Here is a 22,456-nt window from a genome sequence, read left to right as displayed (position 1 = left end):
TATATAGATACAAATCATGGTCTTGAGTGCAGGACATAATTTTCAATTTTTATTTGAAATATATCCATCATAATTCACAAGGTTAAAAAAAGGGAAATTAACAACTTTTACTCTTACCATTTCCATTAATTCAATAATTCATTACCACATACATAACAAAAATATCATTAGGGTAGCTATAATTCCTTTTGAGGTTCAAAGCACTGTACATCCATCCAAATTTGGTATCATCTTTGTGTTAATCACAAAATCCTTTCATTAAAGCCACGCCGTCAAAAAAATAAATAAAAGGGGAACAGAAAAACTCTTCAAACTCTGTAACTTCACCGGACCGACTCTGCATGACCGTTGACAGTGAAAGATGAAAGACTAATATGTCTGACAGCAAGGCTCCACCCGTCTAGCAATGTTATCCTACATCATTCTGAACGTTAGTACTTCAAGATTGCGAAGCATACTTACTCTTAAATAAGACACCTATGTCTCAAAAATGCAGAAAAAACTGCTTAGACATTATCGTCTATCCTTGCACGTTTTGCACCTGCTTCCCTAAGCCATTCTTGGCATTCATCTGCAGTTCCAGTAGGATGGGCAAGTTGCCATTCAATAACCTTTTGTTGCTGGAGATAACAAAGGAAAATAAATTAGGGGCAAGTATCTCAAAGAAAACCAGTATTTTACCAGGAGATGAATGTCTCAGCCATTCTTTCACATTTGGTCCAGCTTTGAGGTTTAAGATACTCATAATGTCCTTTCCATTGACTAATGGCTTTGCCTCCCAAATGTTTTCCAGATCTGCACAATCAAACATTTCAGACACCATAATTGTGCAAAAGTCGTATAAATTTATTTCTTTGTTAAAAAAAAAAAAAGGATTGCAAAACTATGCAGATAGTCAAGAGGCAAATCTATGGATTGAAATAAAAAGTTCATAGCAATGAGTTTGTTGCAAACAGCTAGCAATCACAACAATAGAATTTCAATGAAATTTAGGAACTAAGACAAAGATTAGTAAGATTCTTACCTAGTTTCAAAATAACATCCTTCACCTGCTTAAACAAAGCTCTATTCTTCTCCAACTTCAAGTCCTCATCCAATGACTCACATAAATCACCATTAGGATATAATAACGTGGATACAAGCAATGCAACTGGCCAAAAGTCTTTGATTTCTCGGAGAAGCAAGCCTGGGAGAACAGAACAGATAATACATTTAAGAGATTTCTGTCCATGTAATCGATTTTGCAACAAGTCTCAACTGTCACAGAAAGACCAGAACCGACTATCCTACAGCCTTGTTCAGTTTATTCACCACCTTCAGGAATAAAGGCAAACATCCCTTTTCCTACCCAGCTCCTAATATTATACTAAAGAAAACAGATACAACCAGGCGTAATTCTTGGATTTTGGGGGAAAATAAAAACAAAATGAAGAGGGAAAAATAAAACCTGCTAATATCCGTAATTTCAGTGTCTCAGGTACATCAATAAGGATTTTCCCACAGTGAGCTTCAGCATGTTGCACATCCTTTTCAGACGTAATACAAGAAATTAATGGTATAAATTTCTCGGCTGCACGGTGTACACTTATAACCTAACAAGGGAAGAAAATTATCATATCATGAGGCCAACTGTGTACTGAGGTCACCCAGAAAGCAAAGTAACAAAGCCTTAACAATATCATGAGCCTTAAGAAATCAGAACTAACTGTTTCAGCATCCTTAGATTTAAGTTTGAGACAATTTCGAAAAATGAAATCAACCACAGCGACCTGCAAAACCAGGAAAAAAAAACAGTAAACTAAAAGCATGAATATGACCATTCATCAGCTTTGATTACTTGACAGTTGTCAACACAGTCCAATAATTATAAGCATGAAATATATCTTTACATGATAATTTTTGATGATACATTATCATAGGCCAGTACAACCAAATCTCCGCCTATCCGAATAATTACTTTTCAGTTGAGCATAATTTACAGGAAAAATATAGTTCTAACAAGTAATATTAAGGGTAAAATCATAAACTGAACATTAACATCTAAGAAAGCAAAACAAGCATTAAGTATGAAAACAAAAGGGCCTTTCAACAGGTAGAAAATCTTTCATCACCTCTTGAGAACAGCATAGAACTGAGTGTTATGAGCAAAGGGGGCAGGGATGCTAACTAACTAAAGGCTACCTTTTTCTTCTTATTATCTCTGTACACCATGCTCCTTAGTGGAAGAAATAAAGCAGAATATAAGCACAACCGCCTCTGTTCATCCTGAAATTATTAAGACAATAACAATTAAAACCAAAATCACCACCATCCGCAACACACAAGAAATGCATGCAACCTTCAAATATATGTATATCGTTACAACAAATAAACTGTTCTTCAAGATCAGCTTCCAGAAAATTGTTTAGTATGGTTAAGGCCTAAAACAACATATAATAAAAGTTTTGGTACTTTGGTCTGATTTAATCTCTTCCCTAAATATGGCATGTGAGGTCTATGGTAAGATAACTTTTGGAGGTTTTTTCATTCATCCTGAGCGAGAGAGAGAAAGAGAGCTTCTGGCAAGGCCAAAATTTGCCAGTATGGAAAATCAGGATTTCAGGATATCTATGATTGTGCTGTGCTTTCATTAACATGGTCAATTAAATCTTTAAATGTCCCTCCTAATACTTTAACTAGAAAGTCAAGCTCCACCATTCCTTCCAAACATTATATTGTATAAACTGCATGAGATGCACTTCTATATAATTAACTCGATTACAAGATAGGCCAAAATGATATCTATTACTAGTATAATACAAAAGGAAACATTAGTAATCAAAAATATAGGATTTATATCACATAAGCATGAAAGAGATGTGATAAATGTAAACTGACATTTAAGTCAAGAGATTCCAGTGACTGAATAAGTCTCAGTGCTGTATCCATAAAAGCAAGACAGAACCTGTAGGCAAAGAGATGGTGAGCATACAACAACAACAACAAAGCTTTAGTCAATAAAAATAATAATATAAATATAATATACGTAATAAATAAATAAAACCACTCATTCACGTCATTTTAATCTTTGTATTTTGATTTCTAGTGCACGCCAATAATATATACCCTTTATTCAGCTTAATAATTTCACGTTTATGATTGAAGAAAATAAATACTTGAGAATTTATGAACATCCAAAAATAAGGATTCTAAAGGGAGATAACTGTACTAGCAAAGGCCTTTCAAGATGAATCAATTAAGATGTTGCCAATAACTTTTTTAAGTAACAAACAACATTGATGACAGTATCTCAGCCAGATTATGTGCTCTGATAAATAGGAGCTGAAAGCTTCTAATGTTAATGAATTAGCTTAGGATGAGGTTAGCGAAGTAGAAAATGATCAAACCTATCACATTCTTCTGGTGGTGAAGGCTCAACATTTGAAGGAACATTAAAAACGATCCAAAATAATTGTAAATCACGGATATAGGTCACTGCTTTAACAGGTTCATTTCCTCCAATCATGAGATCTACCTGCAAAACGCCAAAAATTTAAGGAAACAAAAATAAGTTGATCAGAACAGTTGAAACGAGCAACAGAAGGCCAAAGGACCATTCAATCGCGTAAGGGAAGGACTGAGGAGTTATGACTGCATCAAGAAAAATATAATTAAACATACTTCATGACCGATCCTTTCCCTGCTTATCTTCTCTTTGATAGCATCTCTCACTTCATCAGAAGCTGCAGCTTCCTTTAGTCCCACATCTAGCACAAAACAAAACCTTGCACCTAAAAGATGATCAAAACAATTAAACATGATTACATACAAAGACGAGATACGAGAGCATAAATATTACAAGAAAGAAATCTGGTCAGAGATACATACCAAAGCGGATAGCACGAAGAACACGCAATGGGTCATCCAAAAATGTCTCCTTTGGGGGCAGAGGAGTGACTATTTTTCCTGACTTCAGATCAGTAATGCCTGCCATCAGAATAAGATGCAGCAAACAAAGAATCAGATAGATAAATGGTTAAAAGAGAGTATGATCTTCCTTAGAATATGTGAACCCCACAATATATACATCCAAACTAACCTCTTCCAGTAAAATCTTCCACAGAATCAGTATTGATATTGTAGAACAAGCTATCACATAAAAAAAATGTCAATGTAAATACAAAGAAATTTACAAGATCAAATTCTTATTGTAGACTTAGCATACAGGAATAAAGGACATAAGAGACATGTTTGAAGACATCAACCAAGATCAAATTCTTCAGAGAATATATGCAATATTTTATGAGTAGAAATTTACAAGCTATTACAACAAAAATCCCCCTTTGAATGAAAAGTAAAATTGCATTTCAACATAAATTATGTGAAGTTGTGAACAGTTCTGATAACGGTTCACGTAATCACATCCTACAAAATGTCAAAGGTAAAAAATGAAGCGACATGTAATTATAATTTTTTTTTAGATTGGATAGATATACTCTTCTCTAACAAAATATTCTCAATGGCTCAGAAAGCCCAAGAGAACATACACCAAAGCATACTCGGTGAGAGGAAATGAAGATTCAACTTTTTGACCAAAGTAATTGTTCATTTTTCTTTTATAATTTAACTTGAATAAAGAAAATTGAAGCAAAATATGAATTACCTGTTTATAGTCAAATCCCTCCTATACGCATCCTCTTCTGGGGTGCCAAATCTCTGTAATTTAAACAAAGCCAATCAGAAACAACTCCATAAGCCGTCCATAACTGGCCAAACCTGAGCTACAAACTGGCTTGCCAAGAGCTGCAGGTCCACATTTATTGTTGTACCAATTGGCATGGTTCATTAATCTAACATTTTCCATCAATAATATTTTGAATACTAATGATAAAATGAGAAGGCCCGGAACCTGAAGCTGGGTTTCTAGTCATTAGCTACTGAAACGGACCATGGCCTGCCTCAGACCAGCTACAGTGAGGGCCATGATGCACCTGAACCAGTTGTGGCTAGCCCATGTCCACCTCGACCTTCCAGTAAAAATGTCATTTAATAGCATTGTGGCATTACTATAACTCTCTAAAGGATAATGTTCAGTGGAGGCTGGAACTTGGGAGGGGATGGAACAGAACTTGACCTTTCTACAACAATTTCATTAAAAAATTTCAAAGAAATGAAAAGGCTTTGGATGAATCCTGAAAAGGAGACCTGAAAAGGAGAACTAAAACGACATACAGGTCCAAGTAAGGTTTTATCCAAAAAATGAAACAACACCTAGACATATGTGGTTACTTCCAAGTTCCAACCTCACACAGGTTCAAGTACGGTTTCATCCAAAGGGAGAAACAACAACTCGACATATGTGGTTACTTCCAACCACATACAATTTATAACCCCTCACTATATGAAGTCTCAATATAACCCCTCACTATCTCACATGTGAGTCCCCTATGAGCTGAGCATATAGTTGAATGACCGGAAAATATATAGTCTCAATAAGTAGTATAAAGATTTTTATTTACCATGGTAGGGATGCGGCTGTTTTCACAGTAATCTTCAGCCCTTAAATTTACAAAATCAATCCAAAGATCAAGAAGGCGCATCCTTGCAGTTTCCAAGTGTTTGGATTGATCAGGGTTACTGCAAAGAAAAGATCTTCATCGATTCACATACACACACATGTAACAGTGAATATACAGCAAGTATTTTGAGCTACTGACCATGTATCACAAATTTACAAATAAGAGGTAATTTCAGTAACTGCATTATAAGATGGTGGCAAATTCAACAACCTTGGAACCTCATATTAATTTACAAGCAGAAACCTGTTCCAGGTATTACTCATTAAAGGGAGGATTAGCATATATTCTCAGAGCCTTGAATAATATTAACTTGCTCCATACATATATCCCCTAATTTGAAACCATCACTTTGTAAGTTATAAGGATTAAAACCTCTTCTCAAAACCACTACTGCTGCACACCTACCTTATAAAGTAAGAAAGCATGGATTGCTTAACTTTCAATTCATGCAAAGTTTGCAAATCCTGACAACAAAATTTTTACCTAAAATTGAAGATGACTGTAGATAAATAGTTGAAATTATCTGACAAAGCTTGGTAAAGATTGTGCATCTTGCATACCTTTTAGAAAGAAAAAGGAGAAAAAGAAAAGGTTTGGACATGGTATGTACATACTACATCAGTATCACTTAGCATTCATCATTTTCAAAGTCCATTTACTAAAGAAAAATCCCCATGGAAGGAGTCAAATACATTGTACCAGCTAAATGTCCTGCCATAAGAAAGTAAAATTGAAGCAACAGAGAAAAATGCATGAGGTATCAGGGAAAGCTAAGATGAAAGTGTGGAGCAATATGCTAATATGTGGTGACTTTTTTTGGTTGTATTGGGGGGAGGGGGGAGAAACGGAGAGAGAGAACTGATACGGAAAAAATATACCAAATGAATGTATATGCACATACCATTGAATCACGCCAATTCCCTGAACATCTTCTCCTGTCTTCAATAGGTACTCATTAATCTTTTCACAAAATTCTCTACCCAACATGTTATCAATAGCAACATCAATGTCATAACAATCTTTTCCTAGAAGCTGCATAAATAAATAAAAAAATTAAGTGAGAATCAATGCAAGTGAACAATATAGAGAATTAGAGACAGGATAATCTACCACACTCCACATATGTTATATCCTACTTTGGCCTTCACCTGTTTTTTAATGACCCGATTCCCTTTAACCTTCTGCAATGATATGCAGCTCAAGAATCATCTAGATTCACCAAATTTAACCCTCATAAACAAAAGAAAATCAAAGTAGGATCGAGAGAGCACAACAACACGATATGGCAGTCACTACAATTAATAAAGTTCACCAAGCAAATGTATTAGACTTGATTGCCCTGATTTCATCAAAGCTTAACAGGCTTACTTTCAGATTATCATCATGCCTACAAAGCATCCCAAATAATCAAATATGACTCAATCTAAACTAAAATCCCTCCAAAATGAGCATACACTCAAATCAAACAACCCCATTTGAGCCTTTTCCTATTGTTCCCAATATATGGGAGGCTATCTAGCTTAGGAATTTCCTTACAAATTCATATACAAATTCGAGTCCCACTAACACGTACGAAACGGCAATTAAAGTTTTTCAACCCACCAATAAACTTTACAACCCTCAAACAAAATCAATTCAATCAACCATTCACAACAAATTGAACAGTTCTCCAAACATTTTCCAAGGATTCTCAACCATTCACTACAAGTAAAACAAACCATATAATTAACACTGCTTACTACAATTTCACAAGTATCACACAGAAAAATATAAAAATTAACTCTTCAAAAATGTAAATACCCATTAATATTTACCAAAAAACTCAACAAATTATTACATAATTATCAAAATTTATTCCTACATCAGCAAAATTACTGTTAATCTATCAAATAAAATTGCAAATTTAAACAAAAATTAGACCTTATCTCGGACCCAACCGCCAGCAACACGGAGCTGGGTGTCAAGATTGAAGTGATGAAGGACACCTTTAAGGCGTTGGAAAATGAGAGACTCCTTCTCCGTGAGATGAATTTGGTCTTTGACTTGGATTGGCAAGTGAGGTTCCGACGCCATGGTTGCTCTGCAACGTAGGGTTTTAGGAGGGTTTAACAGAAATGGGGTTTTCAGAGGAAGAAGAAGAGGGTGATGGAGGAGAGAGAATGAAAATTTTGGGTAGCTTATAAACCGGTTTGGACTTGGCGCCAGTACTCTCATCATTCTTTCTCCATTTCTGGCTTTGTGTGTTTTCACTCCCTTTGTCTAAATAGCTAAGGCTTTCACCAGTAGACCGTTTGATGTATAGTGAAGATTAGTGCATTGTATTGTTTTACAAGGAAATACAAGTTTATCTCCGTGATAAACAAAATAGGATAAAAGTGTAATTTTTGCGTTGAAAATGAGTAAAACTGCTTTTTGAGCCTTAAAATGACTACCTCAAGTAGCAGTTTTACTCCGTGATAAACGAAATTTGTTTATCACGGAGATTAACTGGGGCAGCCTCTTGTTTTATATTTAACCCTTGTTTGATAATTTTTGGAGCCGATCCGTCCTCAACCGATATTGAGTGTAGTACCGTCATTTGTTGAGTATAAGAAGGGAACACTTCAGAAAAATCCCTCCTAAAATGAATTTGGTGAAATTTATCCTCTGCCTTCATATCTAATTTCAACTAGTCTAACCCTCTATCTCACCGAGAAAGTGAGTGTATAGAATAGACCAATGAAACATAAACGCCTGTTAATTTACCTTTAAAAAAAAAGAGTCAAGTTTTGTTAGTAGGCAAATTCATTTCATTGTTACTCCTAAATTTTTAGTAAATGGCTAGGTTTTGGGCGATTTTGTGCATATATGCTCTACAACTCTAGATCAAAAAAAAAAAAAAAAATTTGAGCACCCATGCTTGTTTATGTCAAAACTTGTTCTTGATTCCTAGCTGTTTGTTTCAAGATAGTTACAACTTACAATCTTATAAACAAGGCAAATATAATCAACCCACAGACAGGTCATAGGCCACTAAACATAGGCCATTATAAGGTGAAGAAATTGAAGGCGAGAAAGTTCCAAAAAGACAACAACAAAAAAAACTTGATCTAGTGACTTTCATTCTCACTACAATGAATATTGTATTTCTTAAAATCATACAACCTATTCGTATTCCCTTTAACACCTAACAAATGGACATACATTTACAGCAAATTCTAAATTCCAAAATTTCAAGGAAAAAAATCAGCGGATGTCTCCCCGCCATTGGAGATGATCAGCAAATCACTAAGCTTTGGCGTTCCTTCCACCCTGTCTACTAACGGCTTCACATAAGCGGCAGGGTAATGTATCAATGCTCGTTGCACGAGTCTTTCCATAGTTACCAAGCACACCGCATCTTCTCCAAGCATGATATTCCGCATAAGCAACAGGGTCGTTAGCAAGTGTCTTGATGTAAGACGCTAGTTCCTCTAATGAACTAAACTTACTACCATCTACTATCGAATGTGGGGGCACAAAGTCCCATACATTTGGTGCCCCAAAATAGATCGGAACAGATCCAGCATCAAGGGCATAATACAGTTTCTCAGTGACATAGCTCTCGGTCATAGTGTTCTCAATAGCAAGGACAAACTTGTAGTGAGACATGGCACAATGTAAATGATCCCACCATTTCGGAGCAGAGGTAAGGTCCTTCATACATTCTGGATACATAGAAAGTGCCTTGTCCAGGCCACCAACATTGTTTAAGCACTTCCCAAAAGAATGATGAGGTATTAAGGAAAGAAGTCTCTTGGCACGGTCATTTCTATCAGGAAGGCAACGAGATGATGACCAGTATACTAGAGTATCCTGGAATCAGAGACTCAGCATCAGGTAAAGCATAAAAGCAAGCGATAGAGTATTTAAGGGCAGGGGGTGGGGGGCAAATATAGTGGCCTTAGTTTTGCTATAAAAAATAAAATAAAAGACTTACATTCTTCTTCTGAGAAGATACTTGGTAATTTCGATTATTGTGAAAAAGGCCTCCAGCATATGTTGCCTGCACATCGTCCTCGGCATGATAGCTTATAAAAATATCCTCACGTCCTGACCGTCTCCTGCCAGCCTCAAGATCCATGTAGATGCGTAGTGGGTCACCCATGCGTCTCTGAAGAAATGAGCAAGTCTTTATAGCACTAATTGATCGGGAACAGAGATATGGGACCTTATTCATTACTCATGGCTGAAAGTAAAACCACTTGGAGGATGTTTAATTCGGGAGCTACATACATCACACGCATAATTTAACTAGAAAAAAGGGAATTATGACCGTGTAATATTGAACTCTCCCAAGGCACACATAAAGGCTAGAATACATCTATTCTGAAATGACACAAGCTGATGAATCACATTGCTCAGGGGCACATATAAAATCTAGTATTGCTTTGATATTAGCAAATTAATTCGTAATAATACTTCCATTTAACATTTGTTCCTGGGATGACAAAAGCTAGATGAATCATGCTGTGAACACACAACATCAATATCGATTTAACATCGACTCGATTGTCAGAAAACTCAGAATATACACAGATTACTATTTACATATGCCTTTAGTCACAAGCTCACAAATGATGAACTACACTGTTTGTAAAAAATACATATTTCATCATAACTATAACTATTGGCCATTCAGCAGTAATATGATAGCATCACTAAATTTCCAACTTCTAACTCTCATCTACAATCATAAACAGAAGTGCATGTTATGGTGGCCTCTGTAATATGTAATAATGATGACTTTCTAACACCGCAACCCCCAGAGCATAATTACATATGTATAATGCCAAAACTCAAAGTACTATACTGGATAAAGATATGTTCTCAGCAGCATACCAGCATCTTCAGATAGCCCAACACAAGCACATATCAAACTAAGGAAACAATCTTCTTTCTGAGATATCTTTCAGCAGCATCTTCAGATAACTCAATAGGAGCACATATCAAACTAAAGAAACAATCCTCCTTCCTAGATATCATATGCCCTCTTAATTGGTTATACAAAAAAGCCCAAGATCTAAATTCTGTCACAACTTGTGCTTAATGTACCTTTGAAACCCAACATTCCACTTATAACAAAAAATTATTGATTAAAAGCTATGCATACCACAACTGCCAAAAGCCTGATAGATTCATAGATAAGGAGCAACCATTCAATGGAAAATCTCCCATAAACTCCATATTCCTCTAATTATAACTCCGAAGACCATACCAGTATAGTTTACCGAACACCCAACAAGACATAATGGTTTATAATTGTTCTCTGCAGTCAATAAATCCTAAGTGATTGAGCCCATCTACTGCACCACCGTCATGTATTCACTACTCAGCCTGACTTGTGCACATTGCCAAGGTTAATTTTCCGCACAATAGCTCATTTTTCACTAATACGGTTTTTAAAAAAGAAGTTCAAAAATGCAGGGTTTACATCATTCCCAGGGTGACACAAGCTAGATGCACAATATTGCTAAGGCCACATCTAACATCTGCTATCACCTTAACAATTTAACATGCAGCAAATTAATTCCCAAACATATGCCCATTTCACAAGGAAAACAGGAGATAAGCACAGCAAGATAAGGGACGCACCTTGTTGGTGTTAAATAAACCTATCCCAAAGTAAAATTTTAACCTAATACCTAGACAAGAAAAGAAAATTTGGAATCATTAGCCTGATGTGGTATTTTCACATGCAATTCTTTACAAAGCAACATTACCTTCAGAAGTTTGGGTAATAAGAACATTTCTAAAAACAGGTTTCATTAGAATCACACCTATGTGAACAACTGAACACCTATTGTCCATTCGGCAGTACTAATATAGCAGAGGCATTTACCCTTAAGTCTCTTCTCCAATAGAAATCAACACTAATGGTAATTATTGTATGATGAGCTTTCAAACAGCATGTGACATATGTTCAACTTTAAAATCCCTCTCCCCTAAAGATCCATGCACTAAGAGAGCAGTATAAAAAAACCAATTCAACACACCAACAATAACATTGTACTCCCTCTGTCCCAGAATGACACAATCAACTTTGACTTTATTTTTATATAACTAAATATTAATGAAAATTATTTTAAAATTTATGGAACTTTATATTAATATTTATCTAACAACATAATTTATATAAAATATGTTTTATTATGTTAGTAAAAAATTAGGATCAAAGCTAATACATGAATAGTGAAAAAAGTCCAATGTCCCATTTATTTTGGGATGGAGGGAGTATGAGGTATACTTTCTTCTTCATCAAAAAATTGCACCAAAAGCACAAATCAAATCAAAGCAACAACTTTTCCAAGCATCTCACAGTCTTTGACTACCACAGGTTAATTTGATTCCCAAAAAAGGGAGCAGTCTAAGGAGTAAGCCTAATGTTTTCATTATAATATCACTACATCATAGTTTACCTAACTATTCACACTATACCAAATCTCAGTATTCATATCTACATCATGATCAAATAAGATCAAAACATACACAACATTCTCTCCCGCCCTGCGATCCGAAGACAGAAAAATGATCTTCCACCCACTCCCAAATTGCTGTCACAACACTTGATAATCCCCTCTTTAACACCAAATGCATAACAAATCCCATTCATAAACATCAAATCACAAACACCACACACATTTCCAATAGTATAAATTAAGATGTATACAATCATGAATCATCACAATTTAAACATAATAAACTATACAATAAAATTTGAAAAGGTATACCTGCAAAGGAGGAGTAGTGGTTTCAAACAAAAGGGCATCAGGAGGATCAGCAAGAACAGAAGATTTAGTCCAAAAACAGCTTAACCCACATTTACATTCATACAAATTCTCCAAATTATCAGGAATCCAAGTCCACCCTTTTACCAACACATTCACATGCTTCAATTTCAATTCTTTTCCACACCCAATTCCCCCTTCCAAATCACTAAATTGCAACGAATTTGAAGCATTTGAAAACCCCCAACTCTCAAACTTTTCCCTAAATTTCAGGCAACCCACTTCAGAATCCCATTTTCTGAACGCACTCAACAAGTCGGTAAATGGGTCGGGTTTACTTGATTTAATTGATAAGTCATTAAGAGAAGGAGAAGCATAAGATGAAAATTGGAAGAATCCAGAAAAGAAGAGAAGGAAGAAGATTGAAATTGATAGCATAATTGTTATGTTAATTGGGTTTAATAAAGGTTTCGATCGCATGACGAACAAAAATTCTCCAGGCTTTCTCTCTCTCTCCTCCCGTACTTTTGAAGTTTGAGAAGAGAGAGAAAGCTTGTATCTTCTGTAATGCTGAATTTTCAAGTTTTCTTCTGTCTCTGCTGCTGTTTTTCTTCTTTTTTTTTTTTCTTTTTTTTTTTTTTCTGTTTTTTTATTTCTTTTACTCAATGGTGACTTGATTAGTATTATTTGTACGTAGTAATTTGCAGAATTATTTGCGAAATGCCCGTTTAACATTCGGCCCAATCATTAGTATGAACTTATGGCTTATAGGAATTTTTTTTGTTTTTTGGCATTTCAATTGGACCTAGATTTAGCTACTTCCGTTCAAAGGTTGGCACAAAGCTAGTGAGGTGTGATTATGTCATATAGGCTCATGTATTAGGTTAGCGTGTATCGTGTTTAAGTAGTTCATGTCTAAAATAGAATAAGAAATGTAGTATCACGTAAGGCTCTTATCAATCTTTCACAAAAAAAAGAAGTTTATGCACAACTTGACACACGTGTCGTGTCAATACTCAATAGGCCCCATGATGAATTTTATAGTACAGTTATGGAAAACGGTCACTGATAAGTGTGTCAATTCGTCGAGCTCATCCCAAATTTGAAAGTGATGTCCATGCATGTTTCATGCCTCATCGGCATGCCATCCAACTAAAGAAATGGCTATACTCTATAAAGCTCAACCCCTACTCTAAGATTTGTGTATAGCACAACTTGTAGTTTGCTCCATGCCAATAGACATGCATATATTGATAGATATCATTTCGATACCATATTACTCGCTCGTAAATATCACCTTCTACTAGGGTGGTATATAGTCTAGGGTGGTAAATTATTATATAAGCAATAAGCCTATATTATGGGTGAGGAATGGCTTCAAAGGACATAGTAGTACGTACGTATAGTATATGTATCATATCGTCTAGATTAGGTCCCAACTCCCCTTTCTATGTTGATATGAATCATAAATAACTCAATTGCTTTGGTTGGTTTTAATTTTTATGGTAGTATTTGATTTGATCACTACAAGAAAATTGTTTTTTTCGTAACGATTATTTTGTAGCGATTGTACATTCGCTATAATATGCAAGTATGTTCGTGAAATAATTAAGGAAATCGTATCATTTTACAATCGTCATGGTTTTCCCATATAAAATCAATACGGAAAACATAATAATACATATCCACGCTATTTTTGCACATTTATAAAATTATGAGAAATCGTATCATTTACAATCACCACTAAATCCTAAAAATCGATACGAAAAGCCTTTTCTACGCTAGATATATAAATATTGTTTGACAAAGAATACATAAAATATGTCATAACTTATTGGTGAAACATTTAATATAAGAGTTTGAGGTTGTATGTTTGAATCTTGTAAAGATCATATGTATGATTTTTTTTTTTTTTTTTTTTTTGAAGAAAATGAGTTCAACATTTATAGCAATTATAATCGCTACAATAATCACCACGATTGGATGTAGTTTTTCGTAAAGATTATTGAGGCCAACCCCAGCGATATTGAAAACCACTACTAAAGGCTAAGACAACACCGGATATTGTATCGAATGACCATTCGTTGGGAAAGCTTTTTGTTGCAATTACAATCGATACTAAAGGTTAAAATAATCGCTACGAAAAGGTTATTTTCTTGTATTGGATGTAGTGCATGATCTGAGGTTAAACCTATGCATTAGCAGTTCACACATGATTTCATCAATTGGTTCATCACAAATCAGACATGAGTTTAAGTCATGAACATGCACGTACTCCTAATGGGAATAATCCAAACGGATAACCGAAAATGTAGAGTTTTTTACTAAAAAAATAATTAATATTAGAATGTTTTGAATCCGTCATTTTCTTTTATACTTATATGGTATCTATTATGTAGGTCATGATTTTTTGAGACTATATTATCTCTGCCCATTTTATAATCTGCTTTGGGAGTACTATATAAGCTCCCTAGATTTTAACCTATTGCAATTTATCATGGTCAATAAAACTCTCCTCGCACTTGTCCATCATGGACTTGTAGTGGCTAACTCATTATTTCTTGTAAAATATGTGTTCTTATTTGTTGATTTTTTAATTTTTCATAGTGTAATAAATAGATTCCATATATATATGACAGAGTATATCGAGTGACAATTAAATTATACGCACAATTTAGTCTATTAATTAACTCTCATAACAACTAACACGCATACTTTATAATTTTGAAAGAATAAAAACCCTCATATACGATGGAGTAACCACTTACTTCAACTAATCACTATCGGCCCTAAATTTGTTAAGTCATGCATACATGCCCATACAAACACATGCGTATTCATTGAAGTCTATCAATGATAGAAAGAAGCTAGATATGTAGTCAATTATCTCTTTACTATAGCTAGCAACTCTAAATCCTATTATCTAGCAGAGTACATCTTCTAGTAGAAATACATACTTACATATTCCAAACATAAATACCCACAATATGTTTGGTGAAGACTAATTAAATTCCACTACCCTTTGCAACACCTTAGTGGCTAGCTATATACCGTACTCCCTTTGTCCCAATATAATAATATAATTATATATAGAGTCTCAATTTAGTACTCCCTCCATCCCTTAATACAAAACCTCTTTTTCTTTACTATGTGAGTAATAAATGCTAAAAAGAGGCTTTGTATTAAGGGACGGAGAGAGTAATACATAGTAGTTACTTTATAAGTTTAATTAGATGAAGTCGATGAGGTCGAAAATTAGTGAACCAAAAGTGGTAGTACATCCCTCGTACTTGAAAATTTTTAGATCAATAGAACATCCAAAAAAGGATTACGGGGTAATTCTAGCAGGATGATGGAGGGTAAGTCGTTATGGATTTATTTCACAAGTATGGAAGGGCCCTGGGCCTGCCACTATACATGTGAAACCTGGGATAAATATTGAATCACCCACATCATATCCTCTATCTATCTCTAAATAAATCTCATCAGCTAGCTAGCTCAGCTCCTTAATTACTTATATACATACTACCCTTCAATAATCTTCATGCACTGCACTTTTGCATGGCCATGAACATCTCCACGTTACTTCCATCTCCTGCCTTCTGCACCGGCCTTTTTATCTTTCATATATATAAATTACCACTATATATCTAACTAGTCATGTACTACGTATATATATAACATATGATAACGTTTTATATACCTATCATCTAGGCACACTCCTCAAAACAATATATCCATCTAGTTTCTCTTATATAGTTTGTTTAAGAAATCCAAAATTTATTTACTATTACTATGCCAAAAAGAGTAGAGGCAGAAGGTAGTTTAAGGGCACCAAAGGGACACTTTGTGGTGTACGTAGGAAACAAGATGACAAGATATATCGTGCCTACATACTTCTTAAGAAACGCGATTTTTCAGCAGTTGTTAGAGAATTCTGCCGATGAGTATGGATTTGGTAGCCAAGGGAAGATTGTGCTTCCTTGTGACGAGTATACCTTCAATCGTATCATAGCCGCCTTGGATAAAAGGTCATGATATACATCATACTCTTAGAGAACTAAAATCTTGTAGTGCATGCTATATAACTAAATTAACTAACTAAATTCCATATAACATGCATGTATCTTTAGTTAATTAATTATATTAGCCGTTGTGTATGGGCTATGGCACGATAAAATAGTCGAACATATTGTTAAGCGTGTATGAATATGATGATATGGTTCGATCCTGTTTCGGGTAAAAACAATGGGACCTTGCCGAAGGTCCAATGAGGTGGTGAAGACTGGGCTCGATCCAAGTGATGATGGACCGAGGGTTTCCTGCACAGCAAGCACACGTAAACTAGCCTCGGGGGTGTTGCCGAGGAAGGCCCCTCCGATGCTAAAGTTAGTACAATGTGTAGAGAGAGAAAGCTATGCAAGAGAATTAATCGCTTGAGGCTTTGTTGTGTTGTTTTCAAATGTAATATTGAAGGCTTTTATACCTTGGCATATATGGGAGAAGTGGGCTTGGGCCCAATTGACATGCTTCGTGGACTGATCTTGACTTTAGCACTATTTGGAGAGTTGAACCTTGACCTTGGGCTTCTAATTGGATCATTTAATGACTTGGCCCAATTGGACTAAATTGGACCCAAACAACTTGCCCCCCAGACCCGATTTGGAAGAATGACGGGTCGGGTTTAATTAACCAGAAAAAAGGAGGGAAGTAAATGATTTAATTAATCCAAAAAGATTTAAATTTAAACCGCCATTAGTGAGATAACGGCTGTTGGGTGGATAATTTGTGGAAGTTGGACGGATAATGGGTAGTTAATCACTAATTACGGGGAAACGTGTTTAACGGTTACTTAATGAGGAATTTAAGAGCAAATTTAAGCGTGAACCCCCCAAAATTCCCACTTCCGGAAATAAAACCAAAAGGGACGCACTCTTTCCTCATTTCTTCACCAACACGAGCTTGAACCCCGCAAAAGAATCCCCGAATCCGCATCAAAACTTCGCCGAATCCCCGAGAAATAACCTTAGGAACCGAAATTCGTCATTCCGAACTTGTAGATCGGCGAATTCCGCTTCAGATAAAGGTAATTTCCTCTAATTTTTGTTTAATTTTCTTCGAATTTGAACTCCTTCCCCCTTTCCTTTCGATTTTTCTTCGAAAAACCAACAATGGTGAGAGGAGTCAGAGGTAGAGCCCGTGCTCCAAGAAGGGCAAGGCAATTCCCCGATCCCAGGAATAGGACCGGGACCTGGAACGGACAAGAAGTGGGGTCTGACCCTGCTGAAGGAATTAGGGCGACCCCAATTTCATCGGCGCCTCCTGAAGGATCGGAGGAGCCGAGCGTCTCTGGGCAGGACGAAGTAGTTCCCGCTCAACTTTGGGATGTCCTTCCTGGATTTCAGGAATGGCAGGACGCCGAAGTAGCTTCAGCCATGATAAAGAACCGTCCCTACCATTGGTGGGTACAGCACGCCGAGGTGTATCGGTTTGCCGAACAAATAGAGCTGCACTACGGTATAATGGAAGCTGATGGGTATTGGTGCAGAATGCCCGTTGCATCTGATAGAATCCATCGTCCACCCCCGGGGTATGTGGGGGTGTACACAAGACAGCTCCAGTATGGGCTGAGGTTTCCTCTGGACACATTTGTCCGAGACTTGCTGATCCACTACAGGGTCTCCCTGTGCCAGCTAACTCCCGTCAGCATCCGAAGGGTGATGACGTACTTGTGGGTCTGCAAGTTTTTCAGATATGTACCGAACCTCCACTGCTTCAAAAAGCTTCATCGGCTAATGCCGAACATTCAAAGTGGGCACGGTAATCATGGTCCTGGGTGGTTCCGAATCGAGTCTCGGCCTCAGTATTTAACCATGTGGCCGAATGATTCCTCAGATAAGGAATGGAGGGGTCGATGGATCTGGGTTAGGGCACCCACAGATCCTGCCCATCCTTATGTCTTCAGCGCTCCCAGGTATCTATCTGAGCCTGACCCTGAAATGGGAAGCCTGGGTCCTCCCGAAGATAGAGGCCCAGATTTGCACCTTAATCAGCAAAATATCTTCGGCCGAATGCTGAACCCTGGGGGTGCTGGAGGCCGAATGAAGTGTATCCCGGAGACTTGGCTCCCGGATAACCACTATATTTTCCAAGAGCACATGTTAGCAGCTGTCGGCCTCAGCCGAAAGTTCAGGGATGGTAAGTATCTTCGGCTGGGGCCGAGGCCTTTATTATTTATTCTTAGCAAGAATTTTGTTTTTTGCACTTTCCTGCTGAGCTGATCCAGCATTTTTCTTTTGCTGAACTGACCTTTGTTCTTTTCTTATGCTCAGAGCGGAACGAGACAAACGTTGGCATCGACTACAATCGTCTCGGCGTCAACCAAGAGAGACTTATTATCGATCGGGCCCCCGCTATCACCGATTCAAAGCACAGGGAGGTTCATCTAGATCCGCATCATCTCCAAATCGAGGCTGTTGCCCTTTATCAAAGGCAGAAGCCTTGGTGGAAGAAGAGAGATCCTTGGCTTCAACTGCTGGCTGAGGAACTTGAAGCCGCCCGTACAGCCGAGGAAGTTGCACGGGCTATTGAAGCTTGTGAAGGAGGAGAAGGGTCCTCCAGGGCTGCTGAAGAAAAAGCGGCAGCAAGGGCGGCTGAAGAAGAGGACGAGGCTTTGCTGGAGACCTCGGTGAGTTACACCTAACTTGAAATTTGTTTTCTTCTTTCTCTCTCTCTCTTTTTTTTTTTTTTTTTTTTTTTTTTTTTTTTTTGGAGAACTCACACTCTTCCTGCCCCCCCTGTTTTTTTGCAGTCTGAAGGGAGCAAAAAGCATAGAGAAGGAAAAGCTCCTGCTCCTCCTGAAGATCAAATCCAGGAAGATTCCGAAGAATCGGATATGGATGAACAGCCCCTTCAGAAAAGGAGGAGACGAATGGCCATCATCGGCCCTCATGACTTCCCAATGGGGCCGAGGCCAGCCGGCATCAGTATAAGGGAGCCCGAGGGAGGCGGCGAATTGCCGAGGGTTCCCCCACCACCACCGCAATCTCCGCCGAAGACCCCTCCCCCACCTCCTGAAATGGAGGTGGACCAGGAGACTCCCGATCCAAAGGGAGGGGTCCCAGCTGAGGGAACAATGGATGGTGCCGAAGGGCACAATGCCGAAAGCGCTGAGAAGCCCGCTGCTGAGGGCTTCTCAGCTGAGATTGCCAGAGAGGTTGAGGCCTTCGTCCTCAAACCTGAAGCAGAGGTCATCACAATCGACTCTGCTGAGAAGGAAGAAGAGACAGCTGAAGGAGGGGGCGCTGAACCCCGAAGGGTTCAGGAGGTTCCTGAGTCTTCCTTCCCCTCATTCCAGACGCTGCATTCTGGAGATATGGGGTTCTCGGCCCCCCGAATTCCAATTCCAGAGCATATCTGGGATACCATTTGGGGCCAGAACCGAGAAGGTGCAGAAGCCTACTTCGGCAATTTTGCTGGGATGTCCGAAGTAGACAGGGCAAGGGCCTGGTCGCTGAAGGCCACTGCTGGGATGGGTGAATCCAGCAGATCTGTTCCAGACCCTGCAAGGACGAATCAGCTGCTGATGATGCAGGTAAATCCTTACACATGCCTCTGATTTTCCTACCTAGCTCTTCAGTTTCAAGTTTTTTTTTTTTTACTGAGTTATGCCTTTGCTTTCCAGTTTGTGCACAATCAGACTCTTACTGTAGAGCTGATAGATTCCCTACAAGATAGGGTTGACGAGGCTGAGCACGCCCACAAGGTAGCTCTTGAAGAGCTGAAGCTTGCTAAGCTGAAGCAGGCAGCAGCCGAGGAAAGGCAGAAGGAGGGAGAGGAATATGAAAGGAAAGCTGTTGAAGCCCTCCAGACCTTCTGCACTGCGATGGAGGAGGAGGTTTTCCCCCCGCTGATAGAGGGGGAGAACTTCCTCCGGGACCACATGGGAGTGGACGTCACCAAGTTCAAGGCTGCCATTGAAAGCCGAATCAGGGACAGAGCTACTGCACAGGCTGAGGTGCAGCAAAGACTAGAAGCTTCAGAAGCCAGTAGGATGGCTGCTGAAGAACAGCTCCAAGCCCAGAACGTCCAACTCTCAGAGGTTGCTGCTGCTGCCGAAGCTGAGAGAGAGAAGCTGAGAGAGGCTGAGGATCAGCTAAGGGTCAAAAATGACGAGCTGACTCAACTGAAGGCTGAAGCTTCAGAGGCTCAGCAAGAGCTGAACAAGCAGAAGGGTGCCTCTTCCAAGCTTGCTGAAGAGCTAAACCACTCCAAGGAAAACTTGGAGGAGGTACAAAAGAAGCTAGCAGATGCTGAAGCCCAGCTCAAGACCCGTATTTATACTGAAGAGGAGTACAAAATGGGATTTAAGAACGGGTTCAGAGTATGTCGAAGACTTTGTCTCCATGCTGAGCCGAATCTGGACTGGTCCAAGTGTGCTGAATGGGGCCAGGATCCAGAAGACCCCCATATGAAGTTCCCTACTCAAGCCGAAGCTGAGATTCTTGCAGCTGAAGAAGCTGAGGAAGAAGAAGAGAGGAGGGAACTCGAAGCTCAGCAGGGTGCACTGCCTGCTTCATCTGCTGCCGGAGCTGAAGCCAGCATTGCTGATCAGTCTGATCCTAGGGCTGAAGCATAGGAACTCGGGCAGTCGTCTTCAGAATCTTGCGGTTCATCGTGCGCTCAACTTTAGACTTGCCGCTTCTGAAAAGTATTTTTGCCTTGTTTTTTTTGCTTCAGCTTGCCTTGATGTACAAACTGCTTTATTTGTTTTTGTACTGTACTTCGGCAGCTGTATTTTTCCGCTTGTGGGCGGCTGCCGATATTTCGTTATGTCCTAGACAATTCTGAATTTTGAATTCTGTAGCTCTTTTACTGAGCCTTTGAGTTTTATCTGATGCATTTTTCTTCAATTACTTCGCCTTATTTTGAATGCTTTACTTTTTCTTCAAAAACTTGCCAAGTACAAAGCTTTTAGCTTGAAGAATTTCTGCTGAAGATAAACTTGCGTTGACAGTGCTCCTTGCCCCCCCAGTAATCTAAAGATCCAAGTCTTTGGATTGCTGGGTTGGATTTGAGATCTTCAGCCAAAGCTGAACAAGAATGGATATCTAAGACACAGGGCCAACCGAAGGCAATGTCTCAGACAATGGCCCTCTGGGATACAAGGCTCAGTTAAGGCAGTATCCCAGATTTGTCCATAGAGTCTTTGAGGAACAAGTCTTACTGAAGTTGATCCTCAGCTGAAAGACCAGAGTTCCTTAATAAGACAAATTTATCAGCAGTCTGGAACCCAATTACCCGAAGGTGAAAGTTCCAAGCTGGACTGAAATAAAAAACTTTAATGGTTGATGTTATGCTTGATTTTCTGTCTATCTATAAAAATGGATACCTGAAACACAAGGCCAACTGAAGGCAACGTCTCAGATAATGGCTTTCTGGGATACGGGGCTCAATTAAGGCAATATCCCAGATTTGTCCATGGACTCAATGTCTTTGGAGAACAAGTCTTACTGAAGTTGAACTTCAGCTGAAAGACCAGGGTTCTTTAAAAAGACGAGCTTGTCAGCAATCTGAAACCCAGTTACCCGAAGGCGAAGGTCTCAGACAAGGCTGAATAAAAACCCTTAAAGAGTAGATAGCCAAATGAAAACTTGAAAGCATAAAATGTTGAAAATTATTGTTGAAATGGTGGCTCTGAGGCCTTTCATTAATAATTCAAAATGTACTTACAAAGATTGTTCTGCCCCGAAGGGTTTACACATGGTACTTTTTTAGTACATCAGCATTCCAGTGATTCTTCAGCTCAGTTCCATCTAACTGACGAAGTCTATATGTCCCTGGCTGAAGCTCATCATGAATTTCATAAGGTCCCTCCCATGCAGCTGAGAGTTTCCCATGGATTCGGCCTTTCTGAACTGCAGCAGCATTTCGAAGGACAAGGTCTCCAATCTTGAGGGGCCTTGCATGGACCCTTCGGTTGTAAAATTTGCTGATTCTCTGCTTATAAGCAGCCATCCTGTCTCGGGCTGAGTCTCTCACTTCGTCAAGGAAATCAAGGGATTCCTTCATGAGTTGCTCGTTCTCAGCCGAGAAGTGGTGCACTCTTAAACTTTCAGAACCGATTTCCACTGGAAGAACCGCTTCGGCACC

At 38.4% G+C, this 22,456-nt stretch overlaps 2 protein-coding genes across 5 annotated transcripts; both read right to left on the bottom strand.

Moving 5' to 3' along the window:
- Positions 1-97: 97 nt before the first annotated feature.
- On the bottom strand, positions 98-7,825 carry LOC145585871 (tRNA nucleotidyltransferase cca2-like). 4 transcript variants are annotated; one of them, XM_081642578.1, is made up of 16 exons: positions 7,479-7,825; positions 6,460-6,590; positions 5,499-5,616; positions 4,643-4,695; positions 4,079-4,128; positions 3,868-3,966; positions 3,661-3,770; positions 3,387-3,514; positions 2,878-2,944; positions 2,182-2,265; positions 1,707-1,769; positions 1,448-1,592; positions 1,025-1,186; positions 702-795; positions 542-621; positions 98-414 (listed from the first exon to the last, which is right to left on the bottom strand). In XM_081642578.1, exons 1-16 carry the CDS (start codon positions 7,773-7,775, stop codon positions 410-412), a joined length of 1,686 nt encoding a protein of 561 aa, XP_081498704.1. In that variant the 5' UTR covers positions 7,776-7,825; the 3' UTR covers positions 98-409. The 4 variants fall into 4 exon arrangements, with proteins under 4 accessions (XP_081498704.1, XP_081498705.1, XP_081498706.1 ...); XM_081642579.1 differs by having other exon boundaries at positions 98-571; positions 682-795; XM_081642580.1 differs by lacking the exon at positions 542-621 and having other exon boundaries at positions 682-795.
- Positions 7,826-8,634: 809 nt separating this feature from the next.
- On the bottom strand, positions 8,635-12,939 carry LOC145585870 (alpha-(1,4)-fucosyltransferase-like). The gene is made up of 3 exons (XM_081642576.1): positions 12,308-12,939; positions 9,517-9,690; positions 8,635-9,392 (listed from the first exon to the last, which is right to left on the bottom strand). Exons 1-3 carry the CDS (start codon positions 12,782-12,784, stop codon positions 8,826-8,828), a joined length of 1,218 nt encoding a protein of 405 aa, XP_081498702.1. The 5' UTR covers positions 12,785-12,939; the 3' UTR covers positions 8,635-8,825.
- Between the last annotated feature and the right edge of the window lie 9,517 nt (positions 12,940-22,456).

This window comes from Chenopodium album, chromosome 16, assembly GCF_948465745.1.
Source record: "Chenopodium album chromosome 16, dcCheAlbu1.1, whole genome shotgun sequence".
Classification (NCBI taxonomy): Eukaryota; Viridiplantae; Streptophyta; class Magnoliopsida; order Caryophyllales; family Amaranthaceae; genus Chenopodium; species Chenopodium album.
The sequence above is the reverse complement of the archived record's forward strand: the minus strand, read 5'-3'. Positions and strand labels throughout refer to the sequence as shown.

Coding starts and splice junctions, on each gene's coding strand:
- LOC145585870 (XM_081642576.1), bottom strand. CDS start 12,784: ATGCGATCGAAACCTTTATTAAACCCAATTAACATAACAATTATGCTA. Junction 9,691..12,307: donor CCACTACTCCTCCTTTGCAG/GTATACCTTTTC, acceptor TCATTTCTTCAG/AGACGCATGGGTGACCCACT. Junction 9,393..9,516: donor TATCTTCTCAGAAGAAGAAT/GTAAGTCTTTTA, acceptor CTCTGATTCCAG/GATACTCTAGTATACTGGTC.
- LOC145585871 (XM_081642577.1), bottom strand. CDS start 7,775: ATGATGAGAGTACTGGCGCCAAGTCCAAACCGGTTTATAAGCTACCCA. Junction 1,770..2,181: donor GAGATAATAAGAAGAAAAAG/GTAGCCTTTAGT, acceptor CTGGTTTTGCAG/GTCGCTGTGGTTGATTTCAT. Junction 1,593..1,706: donor AATCTAAGGATGCTGAAACA/GTTAGTTCTGAT, acceptor TTCCCTTGTTAG/GTTATAAGTGTACACCGTGC.